General features: G+C 30.6%; 7 protein-coding genes across 7 annotated transcripts in view; 3 read left to right on the plus strand and 4 right to left on the minus strand.

Annotated features, from left to right (window-relative positions):
- Window positions 1–478: 478 nt before the first annotated feature.
- Window positions 479–2,929, plus strand: LOC108746262 (methyltransferase-like protein 4). Its single transcript, XM_018482914.1, has 6 exons — window positions 479–1,004; window positions 1,125–1,489; window positions 1,704–1,878; window positions 1,945–2,119; window positions 2,208–2,413; window positions 2,854–2,929. Exons 1-5 carry the CDS (start codon window positions 747–749, stop codon window positions 2,408–2,410), a joined length of 1,176 nt encoding a protein of 391 aa, XP_018338416.1. The 5' UTR covers window positions 479–746; the 3' UTR covers window positions 2,411–2,413; window positions 2,854–2,929.
- Window positions 2,436–5,508, minus strand: LOC108746260 (UDP-glucose 4-epimerase-like). The gene is given in 8 exon segments (XM_018482913.1): window positions 2,436–2,612; window positions 2,692–2,973; window positions 3,067–3,247; window positions 3,491–3,667; window positions 3,746–3,859; window positions 4,002–4,255; window positions 5,282–5,375; window positions 5,377–5,508. Coding segments are annotated over 8 exon segments (1,260 nt in total). The 5' UTR covers window positions 5,440–5,508; the 3' UTR covers window positions 2,436–2,517.
- Window positions 5,509–5,526: 18 nt separating this feature from the next.
- LOC108746263 (factor VIII intron 22 protein-like) lies at window positions 5,527–8,608 on the minus strand. Its single transcript, XM_018482915.1, has 7 exons — window positions 8,302–8,608; window positions 8,178–8,224; window positions 7,380–7,582; window positions 7,101–7,302; window positions 6,894–6,996; window positions 6,455–6,573; window positions 5,527–6,371 (listed from the first exon to the last, which is right to left on the minus strand). Exons 1-7 carry the CDS (start codon window positions 8,385–8,387, stop codon window positions 6,202–6,204), a joined length of 930 nt encoding a protein of 309 aa, XP_018338417.1. The 5' UTR covers window positions 8,388–8,608; the 3' UTR covers window positions 5,527–6,201.
- Window positions 8,609–8,925: 317 nt separating this feature from the next.
- On the plus strand, window positions 8,926–11,867 carry LOC108746223 (eukaryotic translation initiation factor 3 subunit G-like). Its single transcript, XM_018482859.1, has 3 exons — window positions 8,926–9,083; window positions 10,362–10,814; window positions 11,072–11,867. Exons 2-3 carry the CDS (start codon window positions 10,364–10,366, stop codon window positions 11,482–11,484), a joined length of 864 nt encoding a protein of 287 aa, XP_018338361.1. The 5' UTR covers window positions 8,926–9,083; window positions 10,362–10,363; the 3' UTR covers window positions 11,485–11,867.
- Window positions 11,868–13,441: 1,574 nt separating this feature from the next.
- Window positions 13,442–15,957, plus strand: LOC108746225 (toll-interacting protein-like). Its single transcript, XM_018482860.1, has 6 exons — window positions 13,442–13,686; window positions 14,146–14,316; window positions 14,452–14,585; window positions 14,658–14,862; window positions 15,460–15,621; window positions 15,710–15,957. The coding sequence occupies exons 1-6, from the start codon at window positions 13,645–13,647 to the stop codon at window positions 15,818–15,820; spliced, it is 825 nt and encodes a 274-aa protein (XP_018338362.1). The 5' UTR covers window positions 13,442–13,644; the 3' UTR covers window positions 15,821–15,957.
- A 331-nt stretch (window positions 15,958–16,288) lies between these two features.
- On the minus strand, window positions 16,289–17,815 carry LOC108746229. Its single transcript, XM_018482865.1, has 5 exons — window positions 17,708–17,815; window positions 16,965–17,093; window positions 16,767–16,895; window positions 16,598–16,677; window positions 16,289–16,479 (listed from the first exon to the last, which is right to left on the minus strand). The coding sequence occupies exons 1-5, from the start codon at window positions 17,757–17,759 to the stop codon at window positions 16,324–16,326; spliced, it is 546 nt and encodes a 181-aa protein (XP_018338367.1). The 5' UTR covers window positions 17,760–17,815; the 3' UTR covers window positions 16,289–16,323.
- Window positions 17,816–18,271: 456 nt separating this feature from the next.
- The window catches only part of LOC108746215 (calumenin-B), a 2,617-nt gene continuing 1,695 nt past the window's right edge, over window positions 18,272–19,193 (minus strand). Inside the window, exons 3-4 of the mRNA XM_018482846.1 lie at window positions 18,736–18,851; window positions 18,272–18,605 (exon numbers count right to left, since the gene is read on the minus strand). Of these exons, the coding sequence (XP_018338348.1) occupies window positions 18,417–18,605; window positions 18,736–18,851 (305 nt within the window). The 3' untranslated portion in view covers window positions 18,272–18,416. The remainder of the gene's footprint in view (window positions 18,606–18,735; window positions 18,852–19,193) is intronic.

Genomic DNA, 19,193 nt, shown 5'->3' on the forward strand with positions numbered 1-19,193 from the left:
CAAATTATATAATTAAAAATTGTACAATATGCAATCCTGTCTAAGTTAGTCGCCTATTAATTTAATCGCTTGTCACTATAATACGTTCATTTCTATCAATGTAGATTAAATTTAATCTCGGTTTAATTTACTCTTTATCTTTTTCTCATTTTCATGAATAAAGAAAGATGAAAATTAAATTAAACCAAGATAGTTAATCTACACATTAGTAGAAAGGAGCATAAAATGTGATTATGGCGCCCCAAAATGCACCCCTGCCTTTTGATTTTAGATACGAGCCTGTTGGAACGGTCTATGTGTAAGTGAAAGTTGCGCAGATTCGCGCCATCACGCATGCGCGAAATTTTTTTCGCCAGAAAAGTGTGATAAGAAGCAAGTGATGCCGGCAAATGGCGATTGTTATAGCGACCAGTAATATGCAGTAATGTCAAAGAATTGAATTTGCATGCAAATTGCGCATTACAGGCAGTACAGGCTTTTTGAATCAATCTAGCGGATCTGACGCATACGCAATATATCTTCGCAATATATATTCGCAATATATCGTTTGTACATACATGAGAATTGAAAAGTGAAATATGCATATATTCATATTTACAACATCAAACATATGTGTATATATGTGTATTTATAATCACATATTTCATTCTAACTGGATTGATGATTTACGTACAGATTTAAACAGATTGATACAATAGTAGATTTGAATGTCGAGCATAGCCTTCCTGTGATCTCTGAGGCCAAATATGAGTCTTCTTCATATCAGTGAAGAAGGCTGGATTATCTCTCACTTGGAGTATCTCAATGAGATATACAAGAAAGTCCAAAACGAAGATGGATTTTGCGCTTTAGGCTTCAACAAAATGATATTCGAGATCAATTCTCAATATTTGAGGCCAAATCAAATAGTTCAGACCGTCCAGGAGTCCCAGAATAGTGCTATAATACACAATAGAAAAAAGAGGAAGCGTTCACAGCAATTGCCAAAAAAAGACTTGGAGGAAGTAGGTTCAGAAATTTAATATTCAATTCATGTTTTAAAATATGACTTTTAAAATATTAATGAATAAGAATTACATTTTATTTCCTGTAGTATTCATTTCAAAATCATTTTCATACAACAGGTCGATCGTGTTAAACAAGCATTTATTGCAATGATGTCTGCTGCAAGAGACAAAGGACTTTTTTGTCAGAATAACTTTCTTGATAACAATGAAGTAGCACGTTTGGCATCCATGAAATTTTATCAGGATACTTACTCTCTCAAAAATGAGAACCTCTATGGATCCAATGATACTGATGACGCTATTGTATCTGTGGCTCATAATAAAAAATATGTATTCCCCAAAAAATGTACATTTTATTGCTATGATGTAAGAGATATAGAAAAAAAAATGGAACTGAGCAACCAATATGATTTTATATTGCTAGATCCACCCTGGTGGAATAAATCAATCAGAAGGAAAAAGATGAAATATGCAGAAGCCTGGTAATCTAACATTATTTACATAATTAAACGAAATCTTAATATGTTTAGAGAAAATATAAGTCTATAAGTTTAACATGTTCTAAATTTAAATAAAAATAGTTTTGTGTCTCCAAAATGAGTCAAATGTACATAAATAAATTGTCTTATTCCAACATGTTTCTATGTTGCATAAGATAGAGAAGATTTAGGGAGACATGATTATATATCTTTACAGTTACAAAATGATGTACAATGAGGAATTGATCAAGATACCAATAAGAAAACTATTACATTCAAACGGTATTGTAGCTGTATGGTGCACTAATTCATCCAACCATTTGAATAGTATTTTTAACGAAATGTTTCCATCTTGGGGTATTACTTATAGAGCTAAGTGGTATTGGCTCAAGGTAAGTAATATCTTAATAAAGTCGAAAATAAATGTGATAAGTATCAAATAATAACTGCTATTATAGGTGACACAAGCAGGTGACACAATATGTAATTTTAACTCAGCACCTGGAAAGCAACCTTATGAATTACTGATATTAGGGTCTGCACTGGAAAAAGATTACAAAGTAAATATCCCTGATAGCAGATTGATGATAAGTGTACCTAGTGCGGTACATTCACACAAACCACCACTCACAGGTGTGAATATAACATTTAAATATGAGATACATTCCACAAAATATTTGATATATTACGATAAAATTTATTAATTTGTTCACGTCCTTAGAAATTATAAAGGAATATCTGCCGGACGAACCAAAATGTCTAGAAATTTTTGCAAGATACTTATTACCTGGTTGGACAAGTTGGGGTCTAGAAATTTTGAAGTTTCAACATTTGTCGCTCTATGAAATTCTGGATGAATGTAAGAAAGATGAAAGTAATGTCGACAAAGTAAGAAACGAAAACGAGAGTAAAGAAGAATTATAAAATGTAAGATAAATCTATAGATCATTACAAATACGTAAATTATGAGACAACGCGTATCGATCCTTTATTATAAATTATTTGCAAAATTTTCTCGATACAATTTGTTGTTACGATGTATTATTCAAGTGTTCAGTAGTTCCATTTTTTAATGAAATTCGATAACCATGTGGATTCATCGATTGCCACGTCCAGAAGTCCTGACCTGTATTCAACATTTTATCGTTAAACATGATTATTTGAGATTATTCAAACTCGCGTTCAAGCCGAAATATATTACTTACACATTTGCTCAACGTTGTACTTTGCTGTCCAGCCTAATTCTTTTTTCGCCAAATCTGTATTAGCGTACATGGATACGATGTCGCCCTCTCTTCTCTCCTTTATAACATACGGCACGGTAGTACCAGTGACTTTCTCAAACGTTTTTATTAATTCCAACACAGTTACGCCATTGCCAGTGCCTAAGTTGTAAATCTTTAGCCTAAGGTGCTGTTTGTGCAAAGCATTTAATGCCGCCACGTGGCCGGCTGCCAAATCCATAACATGAATGTAATCACGGACACCTGAAAAAGTATAAATCGTGAGTATAGAACCAGTGATCTAAATAAAACGTTCGATGAATTTATCGTTTGATATTAACATTATCATTTCTATACCTGTACCGTCGTTTGTAGAATAATCACCACCGAATATGACTAATTCTGGCTTGTGCCTCAAAGCGACTTGAGCAATATACGGCATCAGATTTGTAAATGGCTTTGTCGGATCTTCTCCGATCAATCCTGATCGGTGAGCACCCACCGGATTGAAATATCGTAAAGATATAATATTCCAACTCTGTTGAATGAAAGAAATTCTTAATAAAAAATTAAATAGTACGCATTAACTAGAATGTTAATAACATGATTACTTTTCCTAAAAGAAAAAACTAAAAGTAAAAAATTTATTCTTATAATTTAGAATAAATTTATATATGAGTAAAAATAATGAATATATTATTTTTACATAAAATTTCAATTGTTAATCTTATGAAATTGATATAATTTCATATAAATTCGAGATTTTCTTATATCTTCGAACCTTTTCAGCTCTGGATATATCCTTAAGCATCTCTTCAATAAAATATTTTGTTCGTCCATAGACATTGGTAATATTACCGGTTTCATGTTCTTCCGTGATGGGTAATTCTGTAGGCTCGCCATATACCGTACAAGAACTACTGAATACAAGCTGAAAACAGCCAGCTGCTTTCATCACCTGTAAAAGAAAAAGAAATGACGCGTCGAATTGTAGAAGTGATTCGAGCAGCGCACGCGAGTAATATAATCTTCTTACCTCAAGCAGATTAATAGCTCCTATGATATTATTACGATAATAATGAAGCGGAACTTGCATCGATTCGCCGACAGCTTTAATAGCCGCGAAATGTATCACGCAATCTATTTTGTGCTGAAAGTTACAAATTACTCTTCATGTGTCCAGAAAAACAAACGGTTCTCTGACTCTTTTCAACTTTACGTCATATAATTACAATGGAGTAGTCATTATAAATGGAATGTATAATATATAATATAATTAGAGAACGTAATACCTGGTTAAAGACGGTCTCGAGCTTCTCTCTGTCGAGTAAATCGCAGTTATAAAACGTAACTTTTTTCTTTGTTATTTGCTCAACTCTTTTGAGTGCCGCGGACTCGCCGTCGGTTTCTGTTACGCTGTTTGCAAAGTTGTCTATAGCCACCACATCGTAGCCGCACTCTAGGAGCTCGACGATACAATGACTGCCGATGTAACCAGCGCCTCCGGTTACGAAAATGGTCCTCCAGACTCCCGTCATCTTCCTGACTAGGAATTCAATTTTTAATTTACATTCGTCGAAACTTCTTCAAACATTATACGAAAAAATATTGATATTTTTAATTAAAATAATATTATTATTTGTAAAATATAACGAATTTAATTTAAAGGTTTGTGTTGTAAGAAACAATGCATCTCTTTTATCTAAGAACCGAAATTTTGTTCTTGTAATAGTAAGATTTTATTATAAGAACATTTATACAACCAATTGTTAAGTCACAATATCTATGCTTGCTTACTCGTTTATTAATTCGAAAATCTGTCGAGACAAACTCAATTTAAACTCTAGATGCATGCGAATCAGATTTTTATTCATACGGACGTACGTTTGAAGTGTGCAGGTGCTTAGGACATTCACCTTCGTTCAAGTGAGCAAACAGAGTTCAAGGTTGCCGAAACACATGGTAAATCACTGCAGTGGGAACGCGGTATATTTGCACTTCGACGAAGTTAAAAAAAAGGAACGCACGTATGAAGTATAAAAAAATATTTATATAAAATTAATGTAACAATAAAATTAATATAAATTAATTAAAAATTAAAATTTAATTTAGAAGTTAACTTTTAAATAGTTAAACTTTAAACATTTCAAATAATTATATATCTAAAATCAAAACATGATTATATATAAAATGTATATAATCATGAGCGTATAAATTCAAAAACATTCGTAATGCGTATATGTTCAAGAATTTTTCCAATTCATTAAGCTCGAAGCCTAACTCGGGTGAAGTCATACTTAACGGTATTCGAAATCGCACTGTTGCTCGACACTCATTCGGTCTATAGAAGTGTATTTCTAATACATATTCCCAAACAGATATTTGTGTAGTGTTTTTTTTTATATAGATTGTAAGGCCTACTATATTTAAATAAATTTATAGGTAATTTTTCAAGGGAAATTGATCGTAAATAAGCCAAGATATCTTAATTTACTCATGTCTCATTAATCATCACCGATTGAACGTGTACTTGCAACGCGAGTTGAATACTTAAGAATCTCTTTCTACGAACCTTGGCCTTTCAGAGAAATTAATCGGCGTCCTTGAGAGCCGATTTTTCTCATCAGATTGCGAGAGATTGTTCTCGCTCGAAGAGATTTCCTGTCATTCTAGTTTAGAATTAGAATAAAGCTGACTTAGCTGACGCATTGTGTTGGGATTCTTTATCATCCCAAAGAATTTTTAATTGCGATATATGTAATTCGCTTTTGTTACAAGACTTAATATCGTATGGAGGAATGAAGAGATCGTTACCTTAGATTAAGACTAAGTGCTAGATAGAATTCAATGAAGGACGCAATCAATTTCGATCCGAAGGACTGCGAGGCACTTTCGCGCGATGACTGACACTAACTGCGACTCTGCCTTGAATAGTAACTGCAGAAGAGCGAAGGTACTGTATCGTGGGACGCGCGAGACATCCCCTCCTTCACGATGCCATATCGGCACACTGTGCCCTTCCTGCAAGCCTCGTCTTGTTCTACTCCAACCGCCCGTTCTACGATCCTCATCTAAAGAGTTCCTTCTCCTCCTCCTTCTCCTTTCACATCTCATGTCGCACTCTTGCTACCACGATTGAGATCAACGCGAAAAGCGAGACAAACTCACTACTGTCTTTCGTCGACTGCATCGCTTACAACACAATCGTACTGAATTAATAAAAGCACGTTGCTCATCTTTGGCGTCTCGATTGAGAAACAGTTTAGCCGTTAACCGTAGGAACCTGTTTCGAGGCGACTAATAACGTAATCGCACGAAATGAGAGAAAAACAACTGGCCGAAGGGCATCCCTTATTCGTCCCTCAAGGAATGTGCCCTGGTTTTCGATTTCGGTGGATCACGCGACGCGACATAAAGTCGTGAAAAATGTCCCTGGTAAATGATAATCAGGAGAAAAATATTGTGCGCATAATTCGTAGCATTATTTTATATTTACTGCGTTGATACTACTTGTATCAATTTATGCAACAATTCCTTTTGCTCTGTATCAAAGTAAGGATATAATTCGCTTTCGAGTTCCAAGACTGCTTGATGATCATGAGACTGGCACGCTAATACCAAGGATTGTAGCAATAATAATTCATCCTCGCTCATATTAAGACCTGTAAAAAGCAATTGATCTAATAATTTTGAATGATTACGGAAAAACTAAATATTTCTATACAATTGGAAGCCTGATATGTACCGTTGTTTACATTTTCTTCTGCCCAAGCATACTTTTCGAGGACCTGAGCAAGCGATGGTGTCAATCTTTGGGGTGACGGCTGAAGAATGAGCAGTAAAAGTACTCGCGTCACTTCGCACCTAGTTATTAATTTTATTATATGTAATTTTAATTATTAAGTGTAATATAATATTGTAATTTAATACACAGTAACAAATTTTATGAATAATTATAATTATAAAACTAATCACAGAATAAAGCTTTCTTTAGAATTTTCTATTTATAAATTGATAACTGATTGTCTTTGTTTCATTCATTCATCTTTGTAGATTTTTTTAGAATATTAATTTTTTGCATAGCTAATACAATTGACTTTTTAAAATAAATCAGAATTCGCTGTAAACACTACATGAAAAATGAGCACCCAATTTATTATTACAATATCTTCAGAAGATAATACCTATGTAGGATAGCATTATAGTTTCCTCTGGCACCAGCCACAACACAAGCTTCTACAAATTCTACAAATTCATTGAGTATCTGTAGCGCAGCTACATAATCTCCTGTGAGAATAAAATTATATGAAACACTATTAAATAATTGTAAAATATTAATTATTCATGAGATTATTCATGAAATTACAGATAAAAACGGATCAAATACTGACCCTGTCTTATATGAAAAGACACTAACGTATTGATAGCTTTTGACGTAGGAAAGATATCAATTGCTTTGCGCAACTGTTGGATACCAGCAGGACCTGGACCCAACGCTAATGCTAATTCAACTGATAAACCAGCAGAAATTGTATTGAATCCTGGTTGATTGCTACATCTAGCCATTGAATGGCCGAAGCAACTCACAGCTGCCTGAAACATATGTGAATTATATTTAGTCCTTTCCTTTTATTTTCTTTTTTATTGCAAATTCATATCGCATAAGAAACCTGTATGTTCTCTTGGCCTATGGAGGGACATTCTATGTCGTTATTTTTTTTCTCAGCTGTAAGGAATTGCCTTCCCGCTTTTACTAGAAGATTTATTTCCGAGGAGGTATTTTCTAATGTGCCTTGGCATCTAGCAGCTGCCAACCAACATAAGCCTGCATATTGCCACAATTCCTTCTGTTCACATTCAGTAGCTAAGGCACCTAAAAAAAATTAAGCAATTCTATTTAATAGTTTTCTTTTCTTAATAGTCAGAATTAAATTATTTTTACATTACATATAATTATACGAGCCTTTCAAAAGTCAAATTTATCAATCCCATAAAATGAAAAATAGAGCAAAGAAAAACAAATATATAATTATATCTCTAATATTAAAATAAAAAAAAACTTAAAAACAAAATTGGTCAGTCAGTCCTACTAAAAAAATTATATCGCAATGTTACATAATGAAATCATGTAATTAAAACATGTGATTATTCCAAATCATATGATTTTTTTATAACGATGTAATTTGAAAAATCACGTGATATTAGAAATAATTTCATCCATCATGGCATTTATAATCATCAAATTTTAAAGAATTGAATAATAGAAAAAGAAGAAAAAAGAAATATCATCATGCGACTTTTCAAAATACATAATTTTAACTGATTTGGAATAAACCGTTACATGATTTACATGTTTTAATTACATAATTTTATCATGCATCTGTATGACGTGATTTTTTTCAGTAGGGAGACTTCTGAGAGATGTATGTTAAATTTTTATTTAATTATATATTAAATTACACACTTACTAAATTGATCGCATGCCTCTGCGACGTTCGGCTTCCTCAGAAATCGTCTAAAAAATCAAAACGTAAGACAGAAAACCATCATTGATAGAACCTTTCAATTACAAAAAGTGCTTTAAGGGCTTACTTTTTCAGTTTATTCGAAATATTATGAAACTTCGTTAAAAAGTCCACAGCCTCCCTGATTCCTTGACCTTGATTGACATGGGCCATTTTTTTAAACTAAAAATTATGTCAGCCGAAAGTACGTGCGTATCTGCACATTTGATGTTTTATTCATAGCGATTTGACAGGCGTGTTATGTCATGATGCATGTCGAAAAATTATTTACTGTTTATACAAATGAAATTCCATTTTTTGGAAATCTATCACGACGATGACAAGGAAAATGACATAAACTTAATCGACGTAAACAAACGTAATAGAGTACAGAATACTGCATTATCGACAATACTTATTATTAGGTATTTAGTCACAAACGTACGAAATAACTAGATGGGTTTTGAACGTGACAATGGAATGATTGAAGAAGGAAAAAATTAGTGAAGGCAAAGGATTTCATAATATAAATATTGTAAAATATTCGTATTGTAATAAATATTTTTATAATATTTCATGGTGTAAATATATTCTTACATTAGAGGTGTATTCCATTCGGCGTTCACACACTCGCGAACATTATTTATCCTTGTTTAACATTTAATAAACAACAAGGATGAAACGATTTTGAGTTTTGAGTGTCAAGTGGAACTGGAACACGTTCCATGACGGATTCCTCCATTTTGATTGATTTTGATTTTCCGGATTTCCAAGTGTATATTTAGTATTGTAAATTATTTGAACGTTTTATTGTGTGATCTGTGCTCTGATCTGATCGTCAGTCTAGCTGCCAGTTGTCGAATTTCTACGGTAAGATAAACGAGTTTCTTTTTTTGTTTCTTTTAATGCGGCATTTTCTTTCTCTTTGTATTTTTCGAACACATCGAATTTATATGCAATTGGTTGTATTATATGCGAATTTATATGCAATTAATTGTGCTAGTTATAGTATAATATGTGTCTTTTTTATTTCAATTCTTTTTGACGATTTAACCGGGCTCACACTTAAGGAAAATTAGTGACAAATAAATAAAGTGAATGTACAATTTTCTCGGAATCTTATAGCATAGGTTAGGTTTACATTTTAAAATCATATATCTACCTCATTTTAAGTCTCAAAAGTATATACTTTAGCTACAGAAAACAGATCTTTTGTAAACAGCTCTGATTGCAATTTTTCTGTCATATAAGAATATTAATACAATCACACATTTAATAATGAAAATGTTTTTATTAATTCTTTGAATTTTCTGAATTGTTAAATTTAGAGAATTTTGTTAAGTTTTTTAATTAATCTCTCTATTAAATTATAATTTTAATTAACTTGGGAAGAATAAAAAAATGTTCTGGGAAACAAATGTTACGTATATAATTATATGTAATTACATAAAATTATATATAATTATATAAAAAATTAACATATTATTTTATATACAATTATATATAAAATATGTCCATTTATATAACATTTTTTCTTGAGTCTGTAAAAAAAATTGATCTTCCAAAAAAAAGGCCAATTTCAAACTTGAACATTTATTTTTAAGATTTATTCTACTTTTAAAAACAATTTATAACTTACTATCAGATTTTACAATTTTATTTATAATTTCATATATTGTACTTGATTTTATTATAATTTGAAAAATTAAAATACACTAACTATAAAATTTACAAATTATACATTAACATTTACACACACACACACACACACACACACACACACACACACACACACACAATAAATGTATATATGAATGTATATATAAAATTTATATTTTGTATATTTTATAGTTATGTGTATTTTAATTTTTCAAATCTTTTCATATTACATAAAATTATAATATTTCTATTTTGAATTAAACAAGTATAATTAGGAATTATAAATATTTGAAATAGGGATTTTAAAAACTTTATAATTTTACAAATATAATAAATAAACAGAATAAAATATATTTAAGTATAATATTTTTATGAATAAATTGTCTTAATATTATGAAACATAATGTTTATACATACTGTGTACATACTTTCATAAACTAGTGTTTATATATATTTAAATGTTCCATAATATTGTTATACAACTTGCAGAGATGCCAGTTGCACAAAATGAAGTCAAGTCTAGCTGGGCTGATGAAGTTGAAGAAGAAGGAGGAGCATTACCTCCGCCTTCAGAAGTCTATGAGAATGGTTTAAAAATTTTCACAGAATACAAATACAATCAAGATAATAAAAAAGTCAAAGTTGTCCGTGCTTATAAGATAGAACGACGTATAGTGTCGAAAACGATTGCGGCGCGTAAGAATTGGGCAAAGTTCGGCGATTCTGTTGACGATAGACCGGGACCTAATCCAGCTACCACTGTCGGTGGTGAGGACGTTTTTATGCAATTTATATCCAGTAAAGAGGAAGAGAACAAAGTAGAGGAAGATTCGCTGGACAAATTGAAAAGCATGGGCGACAAGGGAGTTGTCAAGTGCCGTAACTGTAATGGCGATCACTGGACGTCTAAGTGTCCATACAAAGACACTGTTCTTGCTGGTGGTAGGTTTATTATCAGAAGTCAATTGATACAAATACGAAATAAAATTTCATAATATCTTATATGAAAAATATTAGTTTAAACTCTGGCTGAAATAATATTAATGCTACAACAATCTAGTTTACGATTATTAAAATATAAATAAAAATTTTATTTAAATTTTAATTATATAAATAATTTAAATTTTAGTTATATAAATGAATATATTAAATATATATTATTTTTGTACCATTATAATTGCTAAAATTCTATATTTTAGGAAAAGTACCAGACGACAAAAAACCTCTCGTTAATACTGGAGTACCTGGTGCAATAGCTGAACTTAAACCACAGGGTGGCAAGTACGTGCCACCCGGTATGCGCGATGGCGGCAACAAACGCGGTGACTCGATGCAGATGCAGAGACGTGACGACACGACTGCTATACGTATTTCCAATCTCTCTCAAAGCACCACTGATGCAGATTTGGATGAGCTTGTGAAACCATTCGGTTCCGTAGTAAAGCAGTTTCTCGCCAAAGAGAAGCTTTCTAATCTGTGCAAGGGTTTTGCATACGTACATTTCAAGCACAGGGTCGATGCAGCGAGAGCGATTGCCACCCTGGATGGTTACGGTTATGATCATCTAATTCTGAGCGTGGAATGGTCAAAGCCACAAGCTCAGAATAATTAAAGTGATATAATGGGTACAATAGTTGCGAATAAGAAAGTGAAATTACTTAAAATGGGAGAGATTTTTATAACAAACTGTATTTGTGCATATATCTATCTATGTTCTTATGATATGAAGTTGAAAGATAATAGAAAAATTTGTAAATTTTTTTTCTGTACGGATTTATTTGTTAGGAATAAATATTTCGAGACAAGTAAACAGAAAGCTAATAATAGTTAGTTAAAAAACATGCAAAACACAGTCATATACACACTAGTAGAGATTAGATAGACTAAATAGAAATTATATTTACCCTTCTTTTTCAATGGTAAGCGCTCTTTCAATCTTCAAATTTTCCAAACAACTTTTATCAGCGAGAAACTATAGATTTTCTCTCACAGCGTTTATAAGAACTGAAAGAAAACTGTGCATCATAGAAAAATTTGATTAAATCTTATTTAAATAAGTTTCTCCAATTCCACTTTCAAGTGTTCCTATAATAAAAAGTCATTACTATAAAATCAAATTTTTTAAATTGATCATACTAAAAATCATAAAAATCATAAAAAATCACTAAAGATCATAAAAAAATGTATTTATCACAAAAAAATTTTTAATTGAAACTAGAAGCGGTTTAAGAGATGGACCGCATTTTATATACTGTTTAGATATGAATGGCGCAGTCCATGCTCTATATTTTTGTAGACGATCTAAGAAATCGCTATAAAATATTTTTTCCGTTATAAGAGATCACGCTACTAAACTCGAAAATTACATTTAAATCTTATTTTGTTCGAAATTGTATTATTTTATTCTATACATTTATTGATATCATTGTAATGTAATATTGTTATATCGTATTTAATAATTTTTAATTAAAAAATGAAAAATTTCTTTTAGTATTAAATATAGCATGTGAAATCCTATCTTTATTTAAAAATTTAGGTACGTAAATGTATAAGTACATAAATATGTAAATGTATACATATATTCACTATATAGTAAATATGTATATTAAATATATGTATTATATATAAAAAATATATAACAAAATATATATAGAGATGATAAACCAGTTCATTCATTCTAATTTTATTAAAATATAAGATCTAATTGCTTTTGATATTGCAATGTATTTCGTCTATTACTTCAAAGCTACTTTATTTATGTAAAAAATAAAATTACATTAATAATTAAAGTATACTTTGCTGTGAAAATCTTATCAATTGAAAAATATTGAAATACATTGTAAATTCTTATGTGATAAATCGATTTCCTTAACTCTTATTCTTTTAATTACTGACTTACAAGAAAATTGGAAAAATTTGAGCCATTAAATTATCGAGATAAAACAGAATTGATTTACTAACTTAATAAAAGTAGTAATATTAGAGATGATTATATCAGACTTAAAACTTTGTTTAAATAAATGTCGACATTACAAGTGTAAATCGCTAGTATAGACTATGATTTTATTTTAATATATAAAAAAGATAACATGAGATGCCTTCTTGTGGATAAATAAGAAAATTATATGTAAATTCTATCGATAATGTCTATTGACCGCGTAAACATAACAATTTAATTTATTAAATAAAATATTTAAATTGTGTCAAAATATATACTAATTTATTTATATATTTCATATTTTGCGACACATTCTGGAAAGGAATTTGATTGGCTGATTTACTATTGCTCAAGTGCATTGGTCTGTTCTTTTCTGTTGAACTTCATAGGCCTATTCTTTTTAATAACTGAACTTGTTGCACGATTTGTCTTTTCTCTTTTTTTCTCCAACGTGGAGAGAAAAGGAAGAAACATGAACCATGTAAGAATTTTAGTTAAAGAGAACTGATCTCTTGCACCGTTTATCTTTTCTCTTTTTCTCTTCACGTTTGAAAGAAAAGGAAGAAAGATGAACGGTGCAAGAAGTTCAAATAAAAATTGTGACACGAGCAATGACCAATCGCATCTCGTTTCCTTCCGTGCGCATCAGCAGTCGATCGGTAAACAGTCGCAAACAGTCGGTGCAATGTACGCTCGTGTGATTTGATGTATCTGACAAGTTTCGAAGCATAGACTTTGGAAGCATTTTAACTGTATGCGTCGATCGCGATCGAGATATTCTTTCCTCTAGAGGATATATATAATATCCTTTTTTTTTTTTAAATTTCTTCCACCATGGACACAGATAGGCCTCAACACGAGGAGTGGAAAAAACGGGTATGTACGTCACAGGCTGTGTCACTTGTTAGACGGAAATAATTGAGGAATCCTTATGAGTATTTCACGATGCTGCTTGCATTCTTGAATATATCTAGGCAAACAAAATAAATCCGCATTTCATTTTCCTGCGCAGTAAATAAAGCAGAATACATCTCAATGTGTTGATATTTTAGCATCTAATTTACATGCTTAATAATTTTTGCTATGAGTCAACCTAGCAGAAACCTTTCTCTTGTGTGAATTTCATTTAAAATGTATAACATTAGGTATATTCATATTGCTTGAAATTTCCAAACATATTTGCATTTAAAACGAGATAATAATAAATATATATTCAGATGTTGAAAAGAGAAAATTTCTAAAAGCAAAAAATATAAAAAGCAACGTGATTTAATGTATCTAACGATGCTATATTAAAGGTTGTCAAATTAATGAATCCTAATCCAATATATTCAGGTTTTTGTGGGACCACTGCCAGACAATTTCTTGAGAATAGAAGAGCGTAACGCACAGTTGCAGCAGGAGGCAGCAGATCAGCAAGCTGCCCTAGCCCTACATCAACAGATGCGGAGTATGTCAGTGGCTCATGATCCACGAATTGGTAGACTTAGCATAACAATTTCTCAGGTAATTCTCATGTATTCTTGTATGATTGACATTTCTAATATTGTTATAAATTAAACATTTCAAATATTGTAATAAATTAAACCAACAACTTAACAATTTGTACTATCTCGCGTTATAAGAAATCTCTTTTTCCAGGCCAAATTAGTGAAAAATTATGGAATGACAAGGATGGATCCTTACGCGAGGATACGAGTGGGACACTCGGTTTTTGAGACACATACAGATTCAAATGGTGGAAAAAATCCACATTGGAACAAAGTAATCCACTGGTGAGAAAGCATACTTTGTTTACTCACATGCATGAATGTGCTATGTATGTTACAACATTGATTTTATTACAGTAATCTTCCATCTGGAGTTACCCAGATATATATAGAAATCTACGATGAATGTTCCTTCGTGATGGATGAATTGATTGCGTGGGGTCATATAGAGATTCCACCACAGGTCATTCAGAAGGGAGAAACACACGAAGATTGGTATATGCTCAGTGGGAAGCAAGGAGATAATCAGGAGGGCATGATCAATTTAGTTTTCAGTTACACGGTAAAAATAATGATTATACTATTTTCGCATATGTTACATATTTGTCATTTATCACTAAGTTATACAGTATTTATAATATCAAGTAAATGATTATAAAATAAATAGAGTCATTAAAATTCAAAATGCAATTGCGCATAACTTGTAATATTATTTTCGAGTGTTCTCTATTGAAAATTTTTCTTATATTTTTTATACAAATTGGAACATTATTCAGAAATACTCAGAAATATTTGAAAAGTTTACATCTTCTCTCAGAATTTTTCATACATGTGAATTCTGAAAATATTCTGAGATTTTTTATCCCATGATTAAAAAAAAAATATTTTTAAATTTTTTAGATTTTGTAACATTTCATCAGAAATTACAGTTACAAAATATCTTAAAAATTGTATGATATTTTATAATTAACATATATGAAAAATTCTGAGAAAAGATTTAGATTTTCTGAGAAGTGTTCTAATTCATATAAAAAATGTGAGAAAATTATAAAATTATTTAGAAATTCTGAAAAATTATATGAAAAATTCTGAGATAAATTTTTATCAGGGTTATTTTCAAGTTTTATCTTTTTATTTCATTTGAACATATTTGCAATAGACTAACCATCCATACATGGGTTCTTCGGTAATGATGGTTCCTTCTGCAACTATGTTCGGCATGCCATACGCTCCGGTCAATGTTTATACAGCACCTCCGCCTATTGTTACACCAACGGTTACACCAAGTTCTTTGCCAAATGCTGAGGTCGAGTTGAAACAGGTACTTAGTATATGCTTCGTCTACTCTAATTTTGTTTAATGTTTTTTTTTTGTTTTATACACATAATTGTAACGCTTACATTTTACAGATCGCAGAAATGTTTCCGAATGTTGACAGGGAAGTCATCAAATCGGTATATGATGCCAATCACGGCAAGAAAGACGTTACAATTAATTCGTTGCTTCAAATGTGCGAATAAGTCCTAATTTTTTACACAGTTAGAAATGCCATACGTAACTTTATCGTATCCTTTATTATAATGGATATTTCTTTGAAATGTAAGATGATGTACGAAAATCTAATTTGTAATACTTCCATACGTAGTATATATTAAGGTCCAAGTATTCTTTGAATATGTGAAACGAAATATTTCTCTTCTGAAGAAACGTATTATATTTTAATTGAATATAACATTGAATTATTTTTAGTCAATTTTGTTATATATGTTATTGTTATTTCAGAGTTTATCTTTTCCTCATAATTCCATATATATGAATATTTATTTTTTAATTACATTATATATTACATGATTTTTTTTTCTCTGTATATAATTTAAATATACATGCGCGTTCTACAAAATTGTAAAAAGATATATACGCTTGATTGATAATGTTGCACATAAATTGTAATAAATATATTAAATATAATAATATAATTTGTACAATTTTATTCATATAAAAGGAATAAATTAAGCCGAAAATATTAAGGAATATCGAAAATTTTATACATAAACAGCGAAATGACTACAACTGCAAAAATAATTAGTGTTGAATATCTATTTCTTATTGTTGAGTTGCAGGGCATAACATTGCCATTTTTAGATTTACAGGCACAAACTTCGATAGTATATCCTTCAGTCTAAAAGCATATTTAAAAAAATATCATTATAATATCTTATACTTTATCATCAAATGCTCACACTGAATATAATTGTAAAGAAAAACGAAATTAATTATGAAGTGTTTATTATACATACGTATTTGAGATAACAGCCTGATATGATCGGTGTAACTTGATCTTCTGTGACTTTTCCATGGAAATAACTGATGTTCATAACTGCAAATAACATTTATGTTTATATTTATATTTATATAAATAATGTTCTGATAAATCAATTCTATGTTGTCATTATGAAGTATATTTACCTGCGCCATTGTACATAAATGTATAGCTTACGCAAACGTAACCAGGTTGCATTCGTTGTATGTATTTTGTATTATTGTTTTTATCTTTAATATCATCCCATAGTTTAGTTACATTTGGCTTTTTATCATCTAAAAATATGATCAAATCTTGTTTAATAATCAAACTTATGAAAATAAATACGAACGTTATACACTTACAAAAAAATAATGGCTCTATACAAGGAGTAAATGGATTATTCTCATTATGTTCCTCACAGTCTAATTTGTTAACTTCTGCATGAGAAGGGCCTGGCCACGTGAAGTGAAAACAATGTGGTCCTTCGATCGCTATATGAAATACAAAAGTAAAAAATTCTACGAAGATATATATTAAAAGCAGTTGATAAACTGTGAAGCGTCGATTGAAACAAAATGAAATCAACCGAATGTAAATTAAATCAGATTATCAAGTAGCTTTGTAGCATCATTTCTTTATATATATATATTTTTTATTTATTTATTTATTAAGTGTTATGATTTCTTCATATATGTATTCTAGCTCGAAGAATCATCTCTCTCATTCATAATGTGATACAGACTAAGTCAAATCTATCCTCTGTATTTTTATATATAATTTACATGCTATGTGTACGTAATTATATACATATATATATACACACAACAGTTGTACAATGCAAACTGTGTTAATGTTCTATATGTGCATGTATGTACGCGAATAGGTGTTTTTTGCGATCTATTCTTATACCGGAATATCGAACGAAAACTAGTGATAGTTTAAACATTTTTGATCGGTTACTTCAACTTAAATGAAAGTATATATAGCTAATATTAACGGCCTGGAAAGCTACGCGCTGTTATTTGGTACTTGTATTCTTAGCATGCGACATTTATAAGACATTATCGAGGCGTATAATATTGTAAAAAGAAATAAATATACTTACCTAATACGTATGTGCAAATCGTTAAAAGCACAACCAAATACACCTCTTCCATTTTTACATATTTAAGAGTTAATTCACACAACGATATCGCGAATATTATTCACGTTGCTGGGATATTGGAGATACTTATCTGATAAAATCGATCATGATCATACAATGCCAGTGTCCTAGATATGACAATCGTTATCAATGTACAGCATGATAACATGGGAACGTAAAAATGAATGATAAAAAATAATTAACCGTATTGATGTTTAAAATGTTTTGTAAAAACTTTGCTTTTTGTGAATTATTTGCGCTTTGTAAGCTTCTGTTTTGGCTATTAATATTCTTTACATTTCGCTTCTCTCTCGAACGGATTTAGTCAAAATTGACTTGTGCTTATTTATATACTAGATTGACGCGACTAACAATAAGAAGAGTTAATGCTTCTCAAAGTATATGGAGAAAACAATGAAGAGTTAATACAATGACAATATAAAAAATTTATTATAACAACAGCTAATCGAGATTTACAATTTTTGGCAGATATAGCATATTTTATGCATTTCTCTCTACGATATCAATTATGTAAATACCACGATATATAAAATCTATTTATTACAGTAAATAGGTATTCTTCTTCTTAGATAAACTATATCTTAAGTAGATTTCAGTATTATAAGTAATTTGTTCGTTAGTGATTTCTTTCTTATGAGATTACGTCTCATTAAAATTCATCATGCCTCGCTAATGCCTCGCCGAAGTCCGTCGCCTGTGATCCGACAAAGATGTCATATTTCTCCAAAATCTCGCTTTTCGTTAGTTTGTGATCCGCATCTGTGTCCGCTTCATAGATCAAGTGCCTTGACTCCGCCTCAGCGTGATCAAATTCCGCAGGAATAATCCACGTTTTTACCTGTTTTAGATTGAAATTCGGACTTTATCAGAGTTTTATCGAATTAATTTATCAAAAATGTAATCCTTTTCAATATTTTTAGTATACATTTTTATTCAACAATTAAATGATATAAAGAATGATTAATTACTTCGTCAGCGTTCAAGAATCCATCCCCATTTTTGTCTCTATACAAGGAGAACTGTTCTTTTTCGTTTTTTACCCATTCTGGTTCCTCTTCACCTTCCTCGCCTCTGTACATATCGCCTGCGGACAAATTAAAAATTCAAGAACTGTTTACGCTACTTTTAGAACATTTTAGTGAAAATTCAATAATTATACTTTTGATTTTAGTTATTGATTTTGTTTGTTATTAGCAAAAGATACCCAGCTCGAATAGCCCATGTTTCATATTACTAGTAAAAATTGTTGAAAGTCTACATATCTTTTCTAAAATTCTTCATATAAGTGAATTTAAAATATTATAAGATTTCAAAGTTTTTTTATTCTATAACTTCTGATAAAATTTTATAAATCTGAAAAAGTTGAAAATATTTTTTTTAGAAATTATAAAATGAGAAAAGAAATCTTAGAATATTATAGAATTTA

Source organism: Trachymyrmex septentrionalis, unplaced genomic scaffold (genome assembly GCF_001594115.1).
Source record: "Trachymyrmex septentrionalis isolate Tsep2-gDNA-1 unplaced genomic scaffold, Tsep1.0 scaffold161, whole genome shotgun sequence".
NCBI classification, from domain to species: Eukaryota; Metazoa; Arthropoda; class Insecta; order Hymenoptera; family Formicidae; genus Trachymyrmex; species Trachymyrmex septentrionalis.

What these genes read in the sequence shown, in the direction of transcription:
- LOC108746223 (XM_018482859.1), top strand. Translation starts at nt 10,364, where the DNA reads ATGCCAGTTGCACAAAATGAAGTCAAGTCTAGCTGGGCTGATGAAGTT. An exon ending in AGACACTGTTCTTGCTGGTG is followed by an intron (nt 10,815 to 11,071) that starts GTAGGTTTATTA and finishes TCTATATTTTAG; the next exon opens with GAAAAGTACCAGACGACAAA.
- LOC108746229 (XM_018482865.1), bottom strand. Translation starts at nt 17,759, where the DNA reads ATGGAAGAGGTGTATTTGGTTGTGCTTTTAACGATTTGCACATACGTA. An exon ending in TATAGAGCCATTATTTTTTT is followed by an intron (nt 16,896 to 16,964) that starts GTAAGTGTATAA and finishes TCATATTTTTAG; the next exon opens with ATGATAAAAAGCCAAATGTA. An exon ending in CAGGCTGTTATCTCAAATAC is followed by an intron (nt 16,480 to 16,597) that starts GTATGTATAATA and finishes ATATGCTTTTAG; the next exon opens with ACTGAAGGATATACTATCGA.
- LOC108746262 (XM_018482914.1), top strand. Translation starts at nt 747, where the DNA reads ATGAGTCTTCTTCATATCAGTGAAGAAGGCTGGATTATCTCTCACTTG. An exon ending in CAAAAAAAGACTTGGAGGAA is followed by an intron (nt 1,005 to 1,124) that starts GTAGGTTCAGAA and finishes TTCATACAACAG; the next exon opens with GTCGATCGTGTTAAACAAGC. An exon ending in CTAAGTGGTATTGGCTCAAG is followed by an intron (nt 1,879 to 1,944) that starts GTAAGTAATATC and finishes CTGCTATTATAG; the next exon opens with GTGACACAAGCAGGTGACAC.
- LOC108746225 (XM_018482860.1), top strand. Translation starts at nt 13,645, where the DNA reads ATGGACACAGATAGGCCTCAACACGAGGAGTGGAAAAAACGG. An exon ending in ACGAGGAGTGGAAAAAACGG is followed by an intron (nt 13,687 to 14,145) that starts GTATGTACGTCA and finishes CAATATATTCAG; the next exon opens with GTTTTTGTGGGACCACTGCC. An exon ending in ATTTAGTTTTCAGTTACACG is followed by an intron (nt 14,863 to 15,459) that starts GTAAAAATAATG and finishes TATTTGCAATAG; the next exon opens with ACTAACCATCCATACATGGG.
- LOC108746263 (XM_018482915.1), bottom strand. Translation starts at nt 8,387, where the DNA reads ATGGCCCATGTCAATCAAGGTCAAGGAATCAGGGAGGCTGTGGACTTT. An exon ending in TAGGCCAAGAGAACATACAG is followed by an intron (nt 7,303 to 7,379) that starts GTTTCTTATGCG and finishes CATATGTTTCAG; the next exon opens with GCAGCTGTGAGTTGCTTCGG. An exon ending in AGAAGAAAATGTAAACAACG is followed by an intron (nt 6,372 to 6,454) that starts GTACATATCAGG and finishes TGCTTTTTACAG; the next exon opens with GTCTTAATATGAGCGAGGAT.